The sequence below is a fragment of the Acinonyx jubatus genome, chromosome A2, assembly GCF_027475565.1.
Source record: "Acinonyx jubatus isolate Ajub_Pintada_27869175 chromosome A2, VMU_Ajub_asm_v1.0, whole genome shotgun sequence".
Classification (NCBI taxonomy): Eukaryota; Metazoa; Chordata; class Mammalia; order Carnivora; family Felidae; genus Acinonyx; species Acinonyx jubatus.
Genome location: NC_069383.1, coordinates 145,864,980 through 145,886,802, shown reverse-complemented (window position 1 = coordinate 145,886,802; position 21,823 = coordinate 145,864,980). Strand labels below are relative to the sequence as shown.

Here is a 21,823-nt window from a genome sequence, read left to right as displayed (position 1 = left end):
AGAATTAAAGTGAATCTGAAATAGGATTTCAGCCCTAACGAAGATCCCAGCAGTTTATGCTTTCCAGTTCACAAGAGTTGTCTGCTATCTTCACATCTGCCCCTTGGCCGCCAGTGCCGGAGATGCCAGGCAGGACACGGGCTGAGGCATGGGGGCTCGTGCAGGACTGGAGGCAAGCCCGGGAGAAGACTGGGTCCCATGCCTCACCCCGAGGTGACTTGGAGTGGAAGTCCCACCTGGGGAGCTGGAGGCCGAACAGCCTCTTGGCAGAGCACAGGGGGTTGAATCTGGTGTGCAAGGGAGGGGCTTATATCAGGGCTGGGTCCGAGCAGGACTGAGGGTATGTTTAGTATGGTTTTCTGGAATGATGACTTCAGTAGCTGCCTGTGTTCAGTACCATCACATTTCTAAAGATGCTCTTGGGCTGGCTTCCTCCACCAAGCACCATCCAGATCTGGCCATCTACTTGGTCATCTGAGTTTGTGGTGTGGGGTCAGTCCCAAGCCTCTGATGCCTAATTGGGGTTTTGTGAGATATGCAGGGGTCGGTTTATACAAAGAGTCAGTGAGAGCTTGCCTTTTGCCTTTGTTTACCCAAGATAAGTCTAAAATAGTTGAGGTCTTGTCCCCAGTGTCTCCAGAGTCTGGTTTTTTTAGTTACTTCTAGGGTTGGCTCTTGGGGAACCCAGTTGTCAGTGTAAGCTGTGGCTTGGTGGACACCCCTCTGCTTCTCGGGCCTGCAGAGACCACCTGAAGGGAAAGACCAGTAGTGCTTTTCCAAGAAAGACTTCAGTCTTCCTTTTTTGCAGTTTATTTATACAGTTGCTAAATTCAGTTTGCCTACACAGGCCTTGTCACAGCCTGCAGTGGCATCCACTACTGCAGTGGCCCCACATTTTGCACATCTGCAACACCACGTCTAAGAGGAAAGTAAGGCTGAGCCACTTCTCAGGCCAAGACTTCCTTGTTTTGGAGAATGAGCTGTTAGGATCTGACAAACGCAGTGTCCTGAGCCCCTTACAGGCACTGGGAAAATCCACAGCTAAAGGCAGAAGCCTTAGGAGATGGATGGCCATGGCCTATAGGCCACACTGAACACAAGAACAGGGAAAACAACAACCGCTCCTACTGTAGGGCTGACCCCCGAGGTTATCTATGAAAGGGTTAACTCGTCCCTTCTGGAAGTGTAGGTCAGTTCTGGCAATGTTACAGGTGTTTTCGTGTAAGCTTTCCCCCTTGCACCTGCCTCAGCTGTTCCAGGAGTGGTTTATTTATGGTTGTGGGAGGAGGAGGAGCTGGTAGGCTTTAACCCACCCCACAGTTGCCTTGCTGAAGTTGGGTCAGGTTCTGCAATGCTTCCAACAGCTCTCGGGGGAATGAAGCCATCCTGAGGGGGCTTGGGCGCCTGGGCAGAATTAATTCCACCCACCCCACTGGCCCCACATCTCGCCTGGAGGTGAACAGAAGGGCACTAGTCAGCCAGAGGTAAGCGTGGCAAGCTGTGGTAACTACTGGATTTGGCTTTGTCTTCACCCATGGCTCCGTGGCCCTGTCCTTACAGCCCACTGTCTGCTCAGGTGGCTGCAGCAGAGGGTGGGCCCAGTGGCGCCAAGGAGCCTATTCCCAGTTGGTAAACGGCAGGTTTGCTGGCTCGCCTGCCAGGTCTGGCCTTGTGCATTCAGAGCCCATGGCCTCGCGGCCTTTACGGCGATCACTGCATAGGATACCAGAACGCTGAGGATGCCTGTTCTGTGGGCGGTGGGTCCTGGACGGGGCCTACGGAGGTTCTCGCGCCTGTCCATTCCGGACCCTAGTCGGGAGACGGCCGTGGTGGGGATTTGGGGGAGGCCACGTAAAGAGCCACTAGGTTAAGACCCGGGAGCCCGGCGCCCACAGACGCTGCCACTCCTACTCCACGCGTCGTGGGACACCCAGGGCCCGCAGCCCACGGGGGTCAGTGTCAGTGCAAGCCAGCCTGGCTCTCAGGAGGGCCATGAATTTCCGCGTAGCCAGAGCCTTGGCCGCGGGGTGGCGTCAGAGCTCACTTTCAAGACCACCCGGGGTCACGTGGCACGGAGAGGCGCCGTCCGATGACGTATGCCGGCGCAGCTCTCGCCCCGCCCGCCGCCGGGTCACGTGACAGTCCGGCGCAGCCTGATAACGCGACGCCCGGCCCCTGGGCGCTGCTCCCGCCCCGCCCCGCCCCGCTGCCACCGCCGCGCCGAGTCCTTTTGTCCAAGATGGCGGCGCCGGGGGCGCTGCCTCTTCGGCCGCCGCCGCCGCCGCTGTGAGGGGCCTGCGGGCCGCCCGCCCGCCCGCTGCGCCGGCGCCATGAAGAGGCAGAGCGAGCGAGACTCGAGCCCAAGCGGGCGCGGCTCGTCATCGTCGGCCAAGCGGCCGCGGGAGCGCGAACGGGAGGCGGAGGCGGGCGGGCGGCGGGCAGCGCACAAGGCCTCGGGCGGCGCCAAGCATCCCGTTCCAACGCGGGCCCGCGACAAACCCCGCGGTAGCGGGGGCGGCGGGGGTGGGCATCGCGACGGCCGCGGCGCCGGGGACGCGAATCACCGTGCGAGCAGCGGCCGCTCCTCGGGCTCGGGCGCCGGGGGACGCGGCGGCAAGGCCTCCGGGGACCCAGGCGCTTCAGGTGCTTCGCCCCGCGCGTCTCCGCTGCCGCCACCTCCGCCGCCGCCCGGGACCGAGCCCGCGGGTCCCGGCTCGTCGGCGGCCGCACCTGAGTACAAGACGCTGCTCATCAGCAGCCTGAGCCCTGCGCTGCCCGCCGAGCACCTCGAGGACCGGCTCTTCCATCAGTTCAAGCGCTTCGGTGAGATCAGCCTGCGCCTGTCGCACACGCCAGAGCTGGGCCGCGTGGCCTACGTGAACTTCCGGCATCCGCAGGACGCACGCGAGGCCCGCCAGCACGCCCTGGCCCGCCAGCTGCTGCTCTACGACCGGCCGCTCAAGGTGGAGCCCGTGTACCTGCGCGGCGGCGGCGGCGGCAGTGGTGGCGGCGGTGGGAGCAGCCGGCGAAGCAGCAGCAGCAGCGCTGCCGCCTCCACGCCGCCCCCAGGTCCCCCCGCCCCCGCGGACCCGCTAGGCTACCTGCCACTGCACAGTGGCTACCAATATAAGCAGCGCTCGCTGTCCCCCGTAGCCGCCCCGCCGCTGCGGGAGCCCCGTGCTCGCCACGCCGCCGCAGCCTTTGCCCTGGATGCTGCCGCCGCTGCCGCAGTGGGACTATCCCGGGAGCGGGCCCTGGACTACTACGGGCTTTACGACGATCGCGGGCGTCCCTACGGCTACCCGGCCGTGTGCGAGGAGGACCTGATGCCTGAGGACGACCAGCGCGCCACGCGCAACCTCTTCATCGGGAACCTGGACCACAGCGTGTCTGAGGTGGAGTTGCGGCGGGCCTTCGAGAAGTACGGCATCATCGAGGAGGTGGTCATCAAGAGACCTGCCCGTGGCCAGGGCGGTGCGTATGCCTTCCTCAAGTTCCAGAACTTAGACATGGCCCACAGGGCTAAGGTGGCCATGTCAGGCCGGGTGATTGGCCGCAACCCCATTAAGATAGGCTATGGCAAGGCCAACCCCACCACTCGCCTCTGGGTGGGTGGCCTGGGACCTAACACCTCACTGGCCGCTCTGGCCCGGGAGTTTGATCGCTTTGGGAGCATTCGAACCATTGATCACGTCAAGGGAGATAGCTTTGCTTACATCCAGTATGAGAGCTTGGATGCAGCCCAGGCTGCCTGTGCAAAAATGAGGGGCTTTCCCTTGGGTGGTCCAGACCGAAGGCTGCGCGTGGATTTTGCCAAAGCAGAGGAGACTCGATATCCCCAGCAGTACCAGCCCTCACCCCTCCCCGTGCATTATGAGCTGCTGCCGGATGGATATACCCGGCACCGAAACCTGGATGCTGACCTGCGGGTGCGGGATAGGACCCCCCCACACCTCCTGTACTCAGACCGAGACCGGACCTTTTTGGAAGGGGACTGGACCAGCCCTAGTAAAAGCTCTGACCGGCGAAACAGCTTGGAGGGCTACAGCCGCTCGGTGCGCAGCCGGAGTGGGGAACGCTGGGGAGATGGGGACCGGGGCCTGCCCAAGCCCTGGGAGGAGAGGCGGAAGCGGAGGAGCCTTTCCAGTGACCGCGGGAGGACAACCCACTCCCCTTACGAGGAACGGAGCAGGACCAAGGGTGGTGGGCAGCAGATGGACCGGGGCTCTGATCGCACTCCTGAGCGCAGCCGTAAGGAGAACCACGCCAGTGACGGGACCAAGGAGTCAAGCAGCAATTCTCTCAGCAACAGCAGACATGGGGCTGAGGAGCGGAGTCACCACCACCACCATGAGGCTCCAGACTCTTCCCATGGGAAGAAGACACGAGAGAGCGAGCGCAATCATCGGACCTCTGAGGCTGAGCCCAAGCCTCTGGAAGAGCCAAAACACGAGACCAAAAAGCTCAAGAATCTTTCTGAGTATGCCCAGACACTGCAGCTGGGTTGGAATGGGCTCCTAGTGTTGAAAAACAGTTGCTTCCCGACATCTATGCACATCCTAGAGGGGGACCAAGGGGTTATCACCGGCCTCCTCAAAGATCACACTTCTGGGAGCAAGCTGACCCAGTTGAAGATCGCCCAGCGCCTGCGACTGGACCAGCCCAAGCTCGATGAGGTCACACGGCGCATCAAGCAGGGGAGCCCCAATGGCTATGCAGTGCTTCTAGCCACCCAGGCAACCCCCAGCGGGCCTGGCACTGAGGGGATGCCCACGGTGGAGCCAGGCCTACAGAGGCGGCTTCTCAGGAACCTGGTCTCCTACTTGAAACAGAAGCAGGCCGCGGGGGTGATCAGCCTGCCGGTGGGTGGTTCCAAGGGCAGAGACAGCACGGGCATGCTCTATGCCTTCCCGCCCTGTGACTTTTCACAGCAGTACCTCCAGTCAGCACTGAGGACATTGGGCAAGCTAGAAGAAGAACACATGGTGATAGTTATAGTAAGAGACACTGCCTAGCCCAGACCTGTTTCCAGCTCCGCATTTGTGTCACAAAAGCAGTCATTTTAAAATCTGATTCTCCACCTCCTGCTCCCTTGGTTTGAATTCTCTGCTGGGTTATTTTGGTTCATTTGGTGGGGGACCAGAGTCCTGACCCCTACCAACACACTAAGTTCTTAGATTTTTGAGGGTTTTTTTACAGCGATGAGCAAAGGGACTCCTGTCACATTGATTTCTAGTGTACAAGATACTGTCTGCTGTGTTCTGTATTTTTTTATTTTTTAACTAACTGTATGGAAAGTTGTCAGTAAAGCCTTTGTCAGAGGATGGATTTTTAATCCTGTTCAGAGTCTTGGTTTAATCAAGTTTTTCCCCACTGCACACAAATGCTCCATCTTTGCGGCACTGGTGTAGCTCAGAGTTCTGATGGATTGTCCGCTATCAGTCCCTCAGCTCTTTGGGCTGAGTCAGGACTGCGTTCACATTTTTAACCTTGGCTGAGAGCAGGTGGGCTTCAATTTGCCTCTGGACCCTACCAGGCATGGGCCTGGCTGAGCAAAGCCCATGCAAAGGAAAGGGGTGAGCCTAAGGTCTATAACCAGCAGCTGTGGTAGTTTTGGAGTTTTCGTTCTCTTGCCCTAAATGTGCGTGTTCATCCACTTGAGGTGTAGGTGTTGGACAAGGTGCCCGATCTTGAGGTCTTTTTGCGAGCCGGTAGTCTAGCAGTTGTGTGGTCTTGTAGTCATGGGGAAGAACAGTGTAATATTGGTGCCAAGGGGCCTCGTTCTCACATATCCACGCAGGCTCCCCCTCTTGTTCAGCCTCGCAGCCTTAATGTGGCAGCCCAAGAATGCTCAGTTGGAGACCGAGCTGCCTCAAACTCCCAGGGACACTAGAGGCCAGATGTCGGAATGGAGGGTGACAGGAAGCTTCTCTGGGCTAATTCTTGAACTTGACCCAATGTTTGTGAATTCTGGTTCTTCCTTTGGTTATTCATGGCTGATGTGTCAAAGGAACAGGCCTCTGCCCAGTAACTAGAGCTTTTGTGAGGGACACTGAATCCCCAGACGGAAGAATTTTTGCAATGCTGCAAGGGAACATGATGGGTTAGGAGGATGCTCTTAACTGGCTTACCTGTTTCTCAGGTGCAAGGTAAGAGAGAGTGCCTCAGCCTCTTGCCCTGCTGCTGAGGTGGAACCACTGGAAGAAAGGTGCTTCTGTGGGGAATGCGGTCACAGGTACCAAGCTTTGGCTTGTTGGCTTGAATGGCTTTGACTAGCACTGCCCAAGCTAGGGGGCAATGTGGAGGCATCCTTGAGCTGGGAGGGACTCTTTAAAGAATTACTAATGCTGTCATCACTGGTCTCTAGTGAGGTCATAGGGCAAATGAAGCCAGCACCATTGGAGACCAGGGAGGGAAACCAGTCATACAGCAGTTGTCACCATGTCCCAAAAGGCTCATTGTCAGAGCTGAGGGACAGCAGAAGCCCCAGTAAGAGAAATGAACCCCCAAAAGGCCAGGAACTCTAGGTTCTGTGGGCCATGCCACTCTCCTGGCCTGGCCCATTACCCCAGCTGGGGCAAGGCAACACAGGTGACAGCCAGATGTTTTGAGACAGTTGTGAAGTGGAGGCTGAGGCTCAGTGTATCCTGCATGGAGAATACATGCTTGTCCACAAGGACAATGAAGGAGGTGGCTTTTAGGGACCTTGGAGATTTAAAATGAACAGGGTAAGGTGCCTGGGCAAGTACTACTCACTGGGCTAAAGCTGGTACTCATGAGAGAACAAGCATGTTCACAACAGAAAACCTTAACAAAGGAGGTGTTAAATGTGTTTATTTGTCTGTTTGTACTTGAGCTGTGGCAACACCTGCAGGGTATCTAAGCAAGTCTATGGTGGGGGGGCGGGGGCAGCTGACCACCGCTCCACCATCCTGGGGTAGCTCGTAATGCCAGGAGTGGCCCTTATCTTGTTCAGAGCAAGCGAGGTAGGGGTGACCTGAAGGCACAACACAGGGCTTCCTGCAGATCTTCGAGAAATGCCTGGGTCACACACAGGCCAGAGGTGCCTTGCCCCTTAAGTCCCAAACTTCTTTGGGCTGATCCTTCACAGAGTGGGTGCTCAGAACCCAGAATACTACACCTCCTAGCATTCCCAGATGGAAACCTGGAGAAGACACTTCAACTCTTGACTTGTCCGCTCTTCAGGGATAGGTGTTCTCTGTTCCCAAAAGGAAATACAGAGTTTTAGTAAAGAGCCACGCCTACTGTGTGACCTTCCTCCTCCTCTTCCTTGGACCCTCTTCTCAACCACTTCCTTCCTTTGGCTCTTAAGACACAGCAGGTTCTGTGAACTTCTCTCAGGCCTTGGCCAGCGCTAGTAAGGGTAAGTCAGGTGGTCAAGGCACTGGTTGATTTCAGACTGCTCCAGAGAGAACAATTTAACTGCAGGCATCAAGCACCTCCACCTGGGGGTTCAGGTCCTCTCTGAGGGGTTGCTTTAAAAAAAAAAAAAATCAACCTGAGGCAAAAAAAAAAAAAAAATGTGAAGAAAAGTTTGCCTCCTCATTGGTTTCCTAGTATTGTACAGATTTCTTCCTAAGTGACTCCAATCTTAAGCCCTGGTATAGTAAGAAATAGGGCTGATGTCTCAAGCCTCTCAGGGCGCTTCCCTAAAGGCACGTTGTCAAGTCAACCAGAACTTTGCTTTCCTGCTGGAGGGCCTCATCTCCACCCCAGAGACCCGTAGGCACTCCCAAGAGCTGCCGGCAGAGTTTAGGGACACAGCCAGTGGCTCAGCTGAGTTCCTGTCTAGAATATAGCGCTTTTACTTTTGGCCTTTTAACCTGCTTTCTTCCGCATCCAGCACCAGCAATCAAGGCTACACCACGGGTCAGGTGTTAGCAACCCACTAAAGCTGAGGCATGAAGCTGAGACCTCTGCTCTCTAAAGGACCAAGAGCTAGCTACCTGTCTGACACAGGCCCGCGTTTGTGTGTGTGACAAATTGTATGGTATTCCAAAGCCCGACAGGGCTCTGCCAGCCGCTGGTGAGTTTTAGCCATGTTGTCTTGCTTGTTTACTTCACAACCAAATTTGTCCCCTCTTCTCTTGGCAAAGGGAGAAAAAAGTCTCTAGCCATGTGATACCTACATAATAGAAACCAAGAAGCTATTACTTGAGCGAACTCAAAGGAAGAGACAGGTCTGTTTACTGGGAAGGAAAGCAGGGTGAGGTGGGGTCAGTGAAAAGGTCAGAGCATGTGGCACTTCCCTGGCAGTAGCGCAGTTTTAACCAACCACAGGCTGATTTTGGAGGCCCAAGACTGCATCTGCAAACCCAGGCTGCCCAAGCCCCCGCTGCCCCCAAACCGCCAAAAGTGAACAACTCCGGTCCGCTATCACTGTCCCTTGAGGAAACTGGTGACAGTCACCCACCCGACTATAGAGATGGCCAAAACGTTTTCACTCCTTAGCTTTGCCAGCATGTTTCTCCAAAACTCCCCAGGACCCCTAACTTGCCAGTTCCACCAAACACGTACGGCAGAGCTGCCTTCTTGAGTCAGTCTGGGACAGAGAGATGTGCCCACGGTGGACAATGCCCAAGCCTCTCCTCCACCCCATGTGGTTGGTTCTCGACCACAGACCGTTACTCCCTCTGGAGCATGGCTGCAGACCAGGTTTAGACACTGTGACTAAGCTACTTTTCTCCCCAGAGTGCTTTATTTGGGCAGAATGTGTTCTCACCGCCATCCTGGACTGCCTCTCCCAGAAGGCGTCTTCTCTACTGGCTGGCTAGAGCTGCAGGGAAAGGGACCATCACACTTTGGTAAAGAGAACAGGGAAAGGCCATGAACAAACAAAGACAGACTTGTAGTTTATTTTGTATTTTTTTTAAATAAATACACTTTACATTAAAGAAAAAAGGCCTTTGATTTGTAATTTCCACATTGGGGAGAAAGGGAAGAAAAAAATTTTTGAAAAACAATCACAAAGAAAAATAGAGGGAGTGAACTTATATCCTAAGTTCCCTCAACTCCACAAAACCAATATCCACAACGACCTTGCTGCCCCCAAACCATGAAGGTGGGTGAACCTGGGCATTTACTCAGCAAACAAGCAGTGCCTTCCTCCCCACCTCGGGCACGAAGGAAAGCAAATTAACCTGACAGCATATGAGGCAACAAAACAGTTAAAAAATCATATATTATATTTATAATAAAATATTCTTAATCCTTATCAATTTAAGAAACCACGATTTTCCTTTTCATTTAAATACGTATGTAAAAATGCCTCTGTATTGTTCTTTAGACATCATTTTCTTCCATAGAAAATGAAGTGCAGGGACAAGAGACCTGGTGGATATAAGTTCATACCCTCAGTTATAAATGCCTGTTTTTTTTTTCTTTTTAAGTTTTATAAAAAACTATTTCTTGTTCTTTAAGTAAAGAACGTTATACAAAGAAAATATATTGTGAAATAACCCCAGAGACATGTTTCCACCCCCCCCCCTTGAGGAAAGAGCTGTCCATCCTAGGAGAAGGGGGGAAGCAGAATAGGGCCTAAACCCTGTTGTCTTTTTGTGGTTGTTATTGTTTTAGAAGGACCCTCAGATTCCAGTGAGGCTCTCTAAGCCATATTCCTCTGAATGCAGGGCATGCAGTTCCTTAAAAGACAGCCCTGGGAGATGGGGAAGGGAAGGTGTTCTGAATTCATCTGACTCAGTTTCTCGCCTGTCAAGAATGTCTTCCACATGATGATGGTCCCTCACTCATTCAGAGATAAGATGATGTCATCTTCCAAATCAGAGTTGTCAGAGCTGTCCGCTGAAAGGGAAGAAGACAGAGAGACTAGGTTATGCACTAGGCTTACAGGAAGCTTTTAGGAAGGAAACACCTACATACACACATTTATGCTTGACCAGAGTTAACTGCCAGTTTCCAGAAAGAAGAAAACACAACAATTAACTACTTGGAGCTGGCTCTGGAGAATTTACTTGTTGGCAACAGTGGCCACCCTAGGGCCTTTTACTCTCGTGCCTTTCAAAGGGCCTGGATGCAATGCTCTCTGCTTTCTAGAGGTGCTTCCTGCTGGGGACGGGGGGCGGGGGGGGGGGGGGTGGCTAAAGGGACAGGGCAAGCCCTGAAGCTTCTGCATAGCTACAAAGGGGCAGGGCTAAGGGAGTAATGACTGAGCCCTTTGGCCTCGTGTCCTTCAGGGATGGGTGCACAGGCCTGCCCGATCCCCCTAGGACTACTAAAAAGGGAGTCCAAGCCCAAGCAAGAGTGAGATTTCTCTTAAACTCTCAACAACTCTCTTATCAAAGACCTCATAAGGGTAGAGACTGTCAACCTAGGATTCATTCCTCTGTAAGTTCTGAATATAATCAGCAGGGAACAAGCTCCCAGAAAGGTATAGGCCAGCATGCAGCAACACCAGAGGAGGAGTACCTAGAAACTCTAGGTTGGAGACCAGCAGGGAGTAGCTATGACACCGTGGAAGGTGGCACCGTGTCTCTGGCACAGGAGGAGCACTCCGCTTGACCATCGGCCTTCTCAGGCAGTGAATAGACCACATTAACAACTCTGGAAGGATCCACTGAGGAGTGAAACTAGGCAAAAGAACCTTCAAAATGAGGTAGATACACCATTGTCTGGCTGATCAAGATCGGAGGGAAACATAGTACCTAGGCTCCTAAGGACTCTAGTACTTGCTGAAGGAAGGTGAGGGAAAGGTCTTGGTGCCCCCGTTGATTACAGTTCAGGAAGCCATGAGACCTTTTTAACAAGGTCTCCAAGGAAGTAGACAGATTGTGAGCGGGAGCCTTGCAAATGCCCACAGGCTGTGGAGTTCCCACATAGAGAGGGACACCAATGGTTCCAAAAAATTCCCCATCAGCCTTTCCCAGATACCTGAGAACTCTCAGGAAAGCTGCGGCAAGAACAATGCATGTTCCCAAACCTTCCTTCATTCACTACAATCTCCTTTACAAAGAAAACTGAAGTGGATAAAATGAAACCAGCAAACAGACGGCTGTGATACAAGAAAGCCCTGAATGTAAACAAGAGAGGTAACTGGAAAAGTCAGTGCTTCTGGGCCTACAAGGGCACAATCACGACCCGACTACTGGTGAGGAGCAGGGATGTCAGGGCAGGAAGATCAGAGAACTAACGTCTGAGCTGAACCAAACGGCCTTGTCAGCTTCCCTGCTGCAAGAACTCCAGGAGGAAGCGCCAACAGAGAAAGGTAGGGCCTGCTCTCCACAGCCAAGCACAGCACTGTGTCCCAGCTGTGGCAGACCTCCAGGGAGTCCCCCAGTGCTCCTGTGATGTATGATCCAACAATGCCAGACCGCCTGCCTGACACCTGACCGTCAGCTGTGCAGCTGCTAAGAGCTTAACAACTGTGCCTCACATCTAAGGAGTATAAATGCAGCTGCACAAGGACTGAGACACAATCTTTAAGCAAATCAGGCACAGGGTCTGAGAGAAGCTTCAGGGCCTGGGTGCAGACTCCATTCTTTGTGGTCAGGTGACAGGACATCTTTCTCTAGCTTCCTTAGCCTCTTCTCACCCTCAAGTGTTGAAGAGCCCCAACCCCAGACTCTGGTCAGGACCTCTCCTTCTGAAAGACCCTCTGAGGCAAAGGCAGTCTAGATGTAAAAAATCAATCCCTGCAGTGTTTAACCTGCTGCCTCTACAACACACAAGCTTTTGGGGAAACTGACTGCAACAGAGAAACACACAAGACTTCAGCGTCAAGGTGTTTTCTCTTCCTAGGGCTAGGGGTCTGCATGTGAAACTGATCATTGGCTCTCTATAGGACCTGGGCCTAGCAAAGTTATGGGGTGGCACAGGGCTGTGGTTTTCAATAGTCTCAGTGACTTTCATCACATCCTAAAAGGGCTACTACATGAGCTCAGAAAGGTTAAGAGCTAATCTGAGTAGCTCCCTCTGCTCTGCTGTAAACTCCAGGGCGGGGCCGGGGGGTGGGGGTTCTCTACAAAACAGACAGCAATGCAGTACATGCTATATCCATGCTGCCTCCATATCACCACCTCTGTTCTGGAGCCCAAGCTGAAATGTCCTCAAGTTGTTGACTATTACAGCATATTCACATCATAAATATTCCCACCAAAATAAAGTAATATTCTCATTGCTAAAAGAATTAAGATTCTCCAGATTACCTCTTGGGCCTGAAGGAATTTCCTAAAGAGTTAATAAAGGAGGCAGTAATTTTACAGGCCAAAAACAAATTTAGTGGCTTTATATTCAAGAATAAAAAAATGAGTGACCATCTCATGTCAGGAGCACCGCTGCCAGCTGCACTCCTGGCCTTGTTACTTGTAATTGAAGGAAACACAACTTGTACCCCATGTGGCACTACTCACAGATGACAAAAAGTTCACTAAAAATTGTCCTTTTACTCCCATCAATACTGTCATGTGTCCATGACCCTTAGTCCCTCTTACCTGGCTCTCTGACCATGGCTAGGGACAAGGCAAGTCCTCCACTGAATCACCTCAACCTCCAATACAGAAAAATGGAAGCTGGTAAAGAGCAGACAAGCAGATAGAGAAGGCACTCCCTCCCAACCCCCACAGAGCCTCCTCAAAATACAACTTCACCAAGAGGATTTCTGTAACAAAGTCTCCCCTAAGCCAACTGCCTTCCATCTTGAAGGTTAGAAGCACATGTAAGATTTATCCCAAAGAAATTGGATTTGGGTCACTGTGGAATAGAATCTTTTATACATATGTTTAAATATATACCACAACCACCCTCTGCTTACACACACACACACACACACACACGTTCCTCCTACCACCAAACGCCAATGATTATAAAAACCAAGCAACTACTATGAAGACGCTTGGCATAAGTTGGGCCTAGGCCAGCACATAGTATTTCCTGTAAATGAATTTCATGTAAATGTTCTGCATCTGTGCTGTTCGATATGGTAACCACATGTGGCTGCCAAGTACTTCAATTGTGGACATGAATGAGGAAATGAATTTTTAATTTAATTAAAATTTTAATGGCTGCATGTGGTTAGTAGCCACCATATTAGGCATAATACCTGCCATAGTTGTCAGAATGCTGGCCGGGTTAGCTACATGAATATGGCTGGGTATCAGAGAGACTGCTCCCCAGTCAGCCAGGGTAGCACAAGGAAGAACCAGGACCACAGCAAGTGCGTCACTGTCAACAGGCAGCCAGATATGTCCTCTTGAAATGGGTAGAGTATAATTGCAGAGCCAGCAAACTCTTAGAACTAACAGCTGGTTTATTTGGGATTCATTAGCATGGTCAGGGGTCAACTTCAGAAACTTGTCCTAAAGAGAAATTAGTAGGAAAATTAGAGGTTGTTCTTGATAACTTTGAGCTGGGGGCAGAGCAGGGGATGAGTGGGCAAAACAGAAGCCAAAGAGAAACATTTGTTGCCTAGCCTCTAAGAAGGCTTAGGCAAAAGCACAGGAAAAGATTCCAACACAAGAGAGCTTTTACTTCTTCGTAACTTTAAAAATAAGGAGGCACAGCACCCCCATAAGCAGCTGCTGACTCGGCTCTGCCCCTCAGGAAGAACTACATTCTAAGGCTAATCCTCTAAAGCAGAAATCGACAGACTATGTGGCCCACCGGCCAAACCAAGCCCACCATGCATGTTTGTAAATAAACTTTTACTTCTGAATCAGAGCCACAATCATTAAATTATGTCTTGTGTCTGGCTGCTTTTACACTACAACAGCAGAGCTGAAGAGCTGCAAGAGACACCATATGGCCCACAAAGCATAAAATACTTAACTGTCCAGCCTTTAAGAAAAAGTTTGCCAACCTCTGTTTTACAGATGAGATAATAGCCTTTTAGTTACACAGCCTGGTGAAAGCAGAGGATTGGAGATGCGAAATCGCTTTTCCTCAAGGTGCCAGAGTGGTGAATCTATAGTTATGGGGCACAGAACCCTGGTGTGGCTTGCTGGCTGGGAGGGTGCAGGGAAGGGACCTCTCCCTGGGTACCAAGATTCAGCTTCAGGGTCAGCCCTACACTTACTGTCCCCCAGGATCAGTTCCACTTCCTCGTCCGCATCAGAGTCCTCGTCCTCCCCATCCTCTCCCTCCTCTAGAAGGTTCGCTAGCTCCTCGTCAGAGGGAGAAAAGTCATTGTCCCCATCCTCCCCTGCGTTCTCGTTGTTGTCATCCTCCTCCAACTCCGCCTCCAGCAACTGGTCAGTGTCAAGCTCATCTAGATCATCAGTGTCGTCATCATCTTCATCGTCATCTTCTTCCTCCTGTTCTTCCTCTTCCTGGTAAGAGAGCATGAGGTCCATTAAGAAAACACAGAGGCCTAAGCCCATGTGGGCCACATGGGGAATCTTTCCCTCCTTCTCAAAGGACAGGGGAGGCAACTGTCAGGAGAGAGAGTGGTAATCTAGATAATCTAATGAAGACTGAGACAGGCCAGACATGTTCCCCAAGATTCTCAAAGCACCTCTCAGATAAGGATTACTGGTCACTCCACAAAGGCATTACTGGTCACACAGCCCTTACCCAAGAAAACACACAACTCACCTCTCAGAGGTCTTTGCCAGCAGCATTCTAGGTTCCTAAATAACTAATAACAAAACCCAGGAGGCGCTTCTCTCTCTCTTGCGTCAACCAAACCAAGTAAAATCAGTTGGGGCACTGGAACAAAAGCTTCTACTAGAATCTAAAAAGCAATGCTTTAACAAGACAGAGAAAGAACACAGCTGCTGAGTCAGCTCCTAAGCCCTTCAAGTTCTTGCCCTTGCTCTTATAACCAAGGATGTGATCATCTAATTGTCCAACAAAACTGACTTTTACAATACAGAACATAACAGATACCCACATTTTCGGTTATAAGCCACACACAAAAACACACAAAAGTATGTTAGAGAAACCATCCTTCCTTCCACATTCTTAAGAGAGCTTTCCAAGGCAGGAAAACTACCAGAAAACTAACAAAATACTTGGTTCTGGGTACCCTGAGCTTTGTAAAGGATACATTCTGGCATCTGCCAGAGTTCAACTTTGCACTAGAATTCAAATTGTGTCCTCTCCTGCTTGAAAGGAAACCAAGACACCTCTGCTTTGATAAGGATGACAGGTGTTCCAAGTAAATGTAACCAACATTCACTTATCCTTCTGCTCAAACACCAACTGTCAACCTTGCCAGTAGCAAAGCGCTTCTTCTAATTCCTGCAATAAAATATAAAATTCACTTAATACATTGCCCTAATGAAAGCCAAGAAAGAACAAACCCAACATGCACAGAAAAAAATATGTAGAACACATTTTTAAAAGTGCTGCTATATGGCAATCACTTAAAAACCAAAAATTCTGTGCTCATTTGGCCACTAGAGTTCATCAACTATAATGTAAATTAGGCTCACTCACATTCAGCAGAGTAGCCCTGCTTTACGGACTTTTGATAATTTTGGAACCATCCTTTAGAGACATTTTGACATACTGTTTGACCCAGTGACTTGGACTTTTCAACAATTTCTGGCAGCTATATGGGAAAAACTAATCCCTTTAAATACCCAGTAATCCTAAGGCCTGTACAAACGTGTATATGGTCTAGACCAGAGTTTGTATGCGACTGTGTGTGAAAGCACACAACAGCCTGGTAACAGTGTTCCCACAGCCTTCGCCACATATCACCTCCACAAGGATGGCTAAGTAAGCATTCATCCACTGAAAAAGTGCTGAGAGTGCCTGGAGGCAGTAATGACAAACTGGGACACAGACAAGCTCCTTAGCCCCTACAAACACATGAGCTCATACAAATACTGGGAGAAGGCAGAAGGGTCAAAATTCAGGGAAATAATCCAAAGTGCTTACCAAATTACAACTCTTGCCTCTTTTTTCCAGGCATATTTCCACGGCCTTGACCAAAATTAGTTTAATCCATTAATAAAGTACCACAGTTAAAAACAAGTACATTAAAGAAGAGAATATCCGGGGCGCCTGGGTGGCTCAGTTGGTTAAGCGGCCGACTTCAGCTCAGGTCATGATCTCACGGTCCGTGAGTTCAAGCCCCGCGTCAGGCTCTGTGCTGACAGCTCAGAGCCTGGAGCCTGTTTCAGATTCTGTGTCTCCCTCTCTCTGATCCTCCCCCATTCATGCTCTGTCTCTCTCTGTCTCAAAAATAAATAAACGTTAAAAAAAAAAAAAATTTAAAAAGAAGAGAATATCCAAAGCCCTGTGTTTCTTAAGCCTCTATGGGACAATATATAAAATTTAAGACGGCATAATTTTTTATTTTTGATTCTAAAATTAATACATAGTTACTGATATGCATGTTTGGCATTATTTAAAGACTATGGGACAGGCAAAAATGCCCAGGTTTTGGGATCAAACACGCCTGGGTTAGAATCCTGACTTTGCCAATTACATGTTATGTAAACCTAGGCAATTTACATAAATTTTCAATGTCCCATAACTTTTAAAGGTCTACTGTTGTGTGGTTATGTAAAAGGTCACACTGTTCAAACAGTTATCTGTTAGCCAGCAAATTTCAGAAGGCCATTCGCTTTCATTTCTAAAGACATCAAAGCCTAGCTGATCCAAGAGAACTGCGAAAAACCTCCTAAATCAAAAGCAATCCTAGAAAATAAGTCACTCAGAGTGTGAGCTCTGAACCACACATAACATTCCAAATTCCTCCAAAAGACTAAAAATCCAACCCTTATTTAATCTTGATGTAGAAGAAATAGTTTAAATATATTCACCCCAGAAGGCCAGGTCTTATAGGAGGACCATGAAAGGGCAAGGGCAAGGAGTAGGAAGGGGAGCTGTACCTGCATCTCAAGTAAAACCCATCACTTCATCATTTATACTCTATTATTAATGACCAACGCCGGTTTAATATATGTTGTTACACATGGATATAGCCATAAACTCACTTTCTAAATTTTAAATCTGAAACCCGAATCATGAAACAGCAGCTCACAAGATCTGTCCAAAATACTGTAGAATCTAATTCTGTGGCTGAACTCAATAGAAAGTCCAGGAAATAATTCTAGGAGCATTCTCTGCTGGTTTTAAGTACCTGGTTGGTAACATAAGCCCCTCTCCTTCAGTGGAAGCCAGCCTTCCACTTATGTTCCACACAGAGGTCCTCTCTGGATGTTGTTACCACAGTCACTCACTTCCCACCCCACACACCTAAACTTCCCTCACACTTCTCTCACTGGCTTCTCACCTTCTCTGAAGAGGGTAAGCTTGCATAAACTGAACTACTTCTCAATCCACATAGGCTCCACATTACTTCCACCTAAACCCTATTCTAGGTCTCTGGACCCACTGCCACGTGCTCAATCATTCCTTCACTCTGTCCCTCTTCCTCTAACACTGGACAGTATGGCTTCGGCCACTGGACCCAAAGTAGACTGATACAATACCTGACTTTGGGATGATTTACTCTGCTTCACAGAGCTGTTGTTAGGATTTGGGGGGGAACATGTCTGCATGTACGCATAATAATCTCTTTGGAAAGTGCCTGGCATGTATGAAGTGTTCAACAATAGTTTGTTTTTCCTATTATAAGGACGGAAACCTATTTCCTATTACAAGAAAAAGGAAGGCCTGAATGGTCAATGGTGGGGCTTCTCTATAGTGACTGACACCAATCCTGGCCTCTGCACTGGGTTCATCTGTACCAGGTCTCTTGCAGATTTCCTAGGCACACAGGTTCCTACGACTTTTATTTGTCTTTATATTTCCTAATTCCTAAATCTTGAACTCTCAGACAGCTCTACCCATTCGTACCACAGAAGCTTAAAATCTCTTAATTCTAAAACTGAATTCAAAGCATCTCTAAACCTAGTACCTTTTCCATACTTCTCCCAGTTAGCAGGTGAAAAATCTCATATCTTTCACTTCTCCCACTCCTATGGCTTCACATCCAGTTGACTATAGTGTTTCCCACAAATCTCAGGTCCCCAGGACTCCCTCCTACCCACTCTCCTTACACTCACCAACCACATTCTCCCTCCTGCTGTCCATCTCTGGTCTCTCCAGCTCTCTATGGTTGTCCCATCCCAGATCCAAAACCCCAGGAGCCCCATAAACACGTCCATGTTCCAGAATTACAACAGAAGCACTATTTACTGAACATTTTTCTAATGCCAACTTCTGTGAATCTCAATTTCTTATTAAAGAGGTGATTTGATTTAATTTAGTCAGTGACTCCTATTCAGATAATGATTCTCAGAATCACCTGGGAAAAAGTTTTCCAAAATACATATTCCAGGCTGACAGAACTAACCTTTATGAATGAAGCTCACACAAGTGGATTTTGGAAAGGTTCCCCAGGAATTGTGAAGTGCACCCCCAATGAAGCACTGCACAAGATGTCCTCTGAAACACCTTCTAGTTCTGAAGTTCTACTTTTTTGCAATAATATACCCTATCCACAGACTCCTAATGACAGAACCAAAAAAGTGATTCCAGGTATTCCATTGACCTTCTCTGCTACATCCAACTGTCTTATACTCTAGGACTTAATGTGATTTTTTAAATTAGTGCAGCATTTGTGTCTAGACCATTCAAAATTCTTCTTGAATACATGTCTCTTTTTCAAGAGAAATAGCTTTTAGCCTGTATTACCATCAAAAATATAACCAACCTCTTAGAAAACCAAACCTCTGGTCATACTTTAAGAATAGTTAATCTTGGGGCACCAGGGTGGCTCAATTGGTTAAGCGTCCAACTTCAGCTCAGGTCATGATCTCATGGTCCGTGAGTTGTAGCCTCGCATCGGGCTCTGTGCTCACAGCTCAGAGCCTGGAGCCTGCTTCAGATTCTGTGTCTCCCACTCTCTCTGCCCCTCCCCCACTCATGCTCTGTCTCTCTCACTTTCAAAAATGAGTAAATGTTAAAAAAATTTTTTTTAATATTAACAATAAGAATAGTTAATCTAGGGGCGCCTCGGCTCAGTCGGTTAAACATCCAACTCTTGGCTTCGGCTCAGGTCATGATCTCAATGGTTCATGAGTTCAAGCCCCACATTGGGCTCTGTGCTAACACTGTAGAGCCTGTTTGTGATTCTCTCTCATCTCTCTCTCTGCCCCTACCTCACCCACATTCTCTCTCTCGTAAATAAATAAACTGAAAAAAAAAATTAATTAATTTAAAAAATTAAAACAGTTCATCTAAAAACTAGGATAGTTTGGGGTACCTGGGTGGCTCAGTTAAAGGTCTGGTTCTTGATTTCAGCTCAGGTCATGATCTCACACTTCATGAGTTTGAACCCCATCAGGCTCTTCACTGACAGCGTGGAACCTGCTTGGGATTCTGTTTCCCTCTCTCTCAGTCCCTCCTCTGCTCACTCTCTTAAACATTTAAAAATCAAATACATACATACACAACCAGGATAGCTTTATAAAATGTAATTAAAACCTAAGCCTACTCTGTTGACATTCTAATGTGTCATATTTTTATAAAAGTTAAACTCCTCCTCCTCCTTTGGACACTTGCTCCTAGTGTTAACAATCATTAAAATAAAAGGTTTATTTCAGAGTCATAAACACTTGTGTTTTTCTCTCCTCATGAGCAGAATCTAATTCATGTACATTTTAAAATTTTAGGGGGAAAGAAAAAGGCCTTTCAGGAATCACTGACCAGGCTTATAGCAGGTGTGTAATCAGTAAAGACTCTTACCATCTGCTTCTAGGCAGTGCAGAACACACAGGAAGCACAGCACACAGTGTGTCCCAGATTCCAAAATGGAGTGGAGAAAAGAGAGCATTATTCCTTTTTAATTTAAGGTTAACTATAATTAGTTGAAATGTATTCCCTTTTCAAATTCTAGGAACAATTATCAATTAACTAATCTCTGGTTTTATAAGTATCCTAAAAGCCAACACCAAAGTTGACTGAATTGTTTTTTTTTTAAATGACACAGACACCAAAATTCCAATGGATAATATGAGCTTTCACAAATGACTGACTTATTTGTGCTTTCATCAAATGCCTGAAGGCTGGAGGACTAGCAACCTTAGGAACCAAATATTATGGATGTCAAACACATCATATATGTTTTCATTCAACAATATATTGATTCCATTCATCTCTTCTTGTTAATCTCCAAACTTATTTAAACATAAGGGTAAAAGACAACCATTTTTATAGTATGTAAATTATATCTCAATAAAGCTTTTTAAATAAATAGCTATTGAAACAGGTACTTTATGCTGGACCATTTTATCAGGTAGCAGCTGACCATTCATACCGCTGATTTTATTTTGCTAAAATGAAAAGGCAAATTCAAAGATGTCAGTCACAGGTGCCAGCATCCCTAAGCCATGTAAGTCAGACCTGGGAAATCTGAGAAGACCTAAGAGCAGATATGTAGACTAGGACAAAACTTTGAATGGCAAATGACTTGTAAGAAAATTAATTCTCTAGTTTTAAAATTAGGTGAAGTGCACAAAGGAAAAATAGTTAAAAATAAAATCAAGTTGGCAGAGGAAAGACAGAAATCTGATGGCTGCTAAATACAGTAAAAACACTACTGCAAGATTCCAGGAGGACATGTGAATCAACAGAATTCAGGTTACAAGGGGAACATGCTTGAACAGATATGGTCTATCCCACTAAAACATCTCTAAATAAAAACCAAAATGCCAATGACTTAAGAATAAAACCAGTTCTCTAATGAGGTCCTTTAAATATGAAATGCACCAGACAATCCTTAAGGACAGTGGTGTCAATATGTAATGAAACAAGCCTTGAAATACAGAAGAAATGCTAACTCACCTACACTGCCTGCACAGACACCTAGTCTCCTCCCAGCTAAAGGCTTTTAGGTTTTTCCACAGACTGGGCCTTAGGGCCACTCGTTAGGACCCTCTGGAGTCTGCCCCTCTCAACCTTGGTTTTCCATGACAAGAAAGCCTCTGTTTGATCCTTCCTGCATCTGAGTATCAGAAGTCCTAACAACTACCCTACCTACCCCTTTTCTAATCTCTTTTTCCCTTAACCTCTCAAAAGGAAAGTTAAATAGAAGCACAGGAGAAAAATCAGTAAGTCCTTTCTCTTAAGTTGTTCACAGCTAGCCATGAAAAATTCCCCTCTTATCACTTCGTGTCTGCAGAGCAATGAGGCCAACAGAGGGAATAGCAACTCTCCAGACCCAAAGGTGTCTAGGGCAATGCTAGCTTCTCTTTTCTTGACCTTCTCCTTCAAAGATAATGGGTGCCACATGGACTGGACACAGATGACAGTCACCAAGATTATTATTGCCACTCCGTCATAAACTGCAAGGATGTTGGAGGGTAGCAAAAATGATGTTGATAAGTAACTTCAAATAAGCCCAGTTTTTGGTTTAGGTTTACAGGACAACATGTAACATCCGAAAAGCTTGAGACACAACTAATATCTGGTAGTGATAAGATGGTCTGCAGCCACCTTTACCACTGTAATATACTGACAAACAGCTCAAAAACATCATCTTCTTTATCTATTCAAGGATAAAGTACATCTTGTTTCATGATACGTAAAGTGGAAAAAGAGTATGATGCATTAAGGGAGTGGGATGTCTAAGGTAACAACAGGCCATGAGAATAAAAGAACAGACTCTATTAAGAAACCAACCTAAGGCTCACCAACAATGAAGCAACAGAAAGAAATCAAGGAATCGATCCCATTTACAATTGCACCAAAAACCATAAAATACCTAGGAATAAATCTAACCAAAGAGGAGAAAAGTCTATACACTGAAAACTATAGAAAGCTTATGAAAGAAATTGAAGAAGACACAAAAAAATGGAAAAAGATTCCATGCTCCTGGATAGGAAAAACA

General features: G+C 48.2%; 2 protein-coding genes across 14 annotated transcripts in view; one reads left to right on the top strand and one right to left on the bottom strand.

The window, feature by feature from the left end:
- The first annotated feature begins 140 nt into the window (after positions 1-140).
- Positions 141-5,335, top strand: RBM15B (RNA binding motif protein 15B). Its single transcript, XM_015087758.3, has one exon. The coding sequence runs from the start codon at positions 2,097-2,099 to the stop codon at positions 5,013-5,015; it is 2,919 nt and encodes a 972-aa protein (XP_014943244.3). The 5' UTR covers positions 141-2,096; the 3' UTR covers positions 5,016-5,335.
- A 1,482-nt stretch (positions 5,336-6,817) lies between these two features.
- Positions 6,818-21,823, bottom strand: part of DCAF1 (DDB1 and CUL4 associated factor 1) — an 88,060-nt gene continuing 73,054 nt past the window's right edge. For 4 of the 13 annotated variants that reach the window (XM_053219312.1, XM_053219310.1, XM_053219311.1 and 1 more), the window contains 2 exons: positions 14,048-14,300; positions 8,861-9,822 (listed from right to left, as the gene is read on the bottom strand). In XM_053219312.1, coding sequence (XP_053075287.1) covers positions 9,764-9,822; positions 14,048-14,300 — 312 coding nt within the window. In that variant the 3' untranslated portion in view covers positions 8,861-9,763. Of the gene's footprint in view, positions 7,220-7,967; positions 8,147-8,743; positions 8,821-8,860; positions 9,823-14,047; positions 14,301-21,823 lie in introns of those variants that run through there. The other 9 variants (XR_008297132.1, XR_008297130.1, XR_008297135.1 and 6 more) reach the window with 9 other exon arrangements.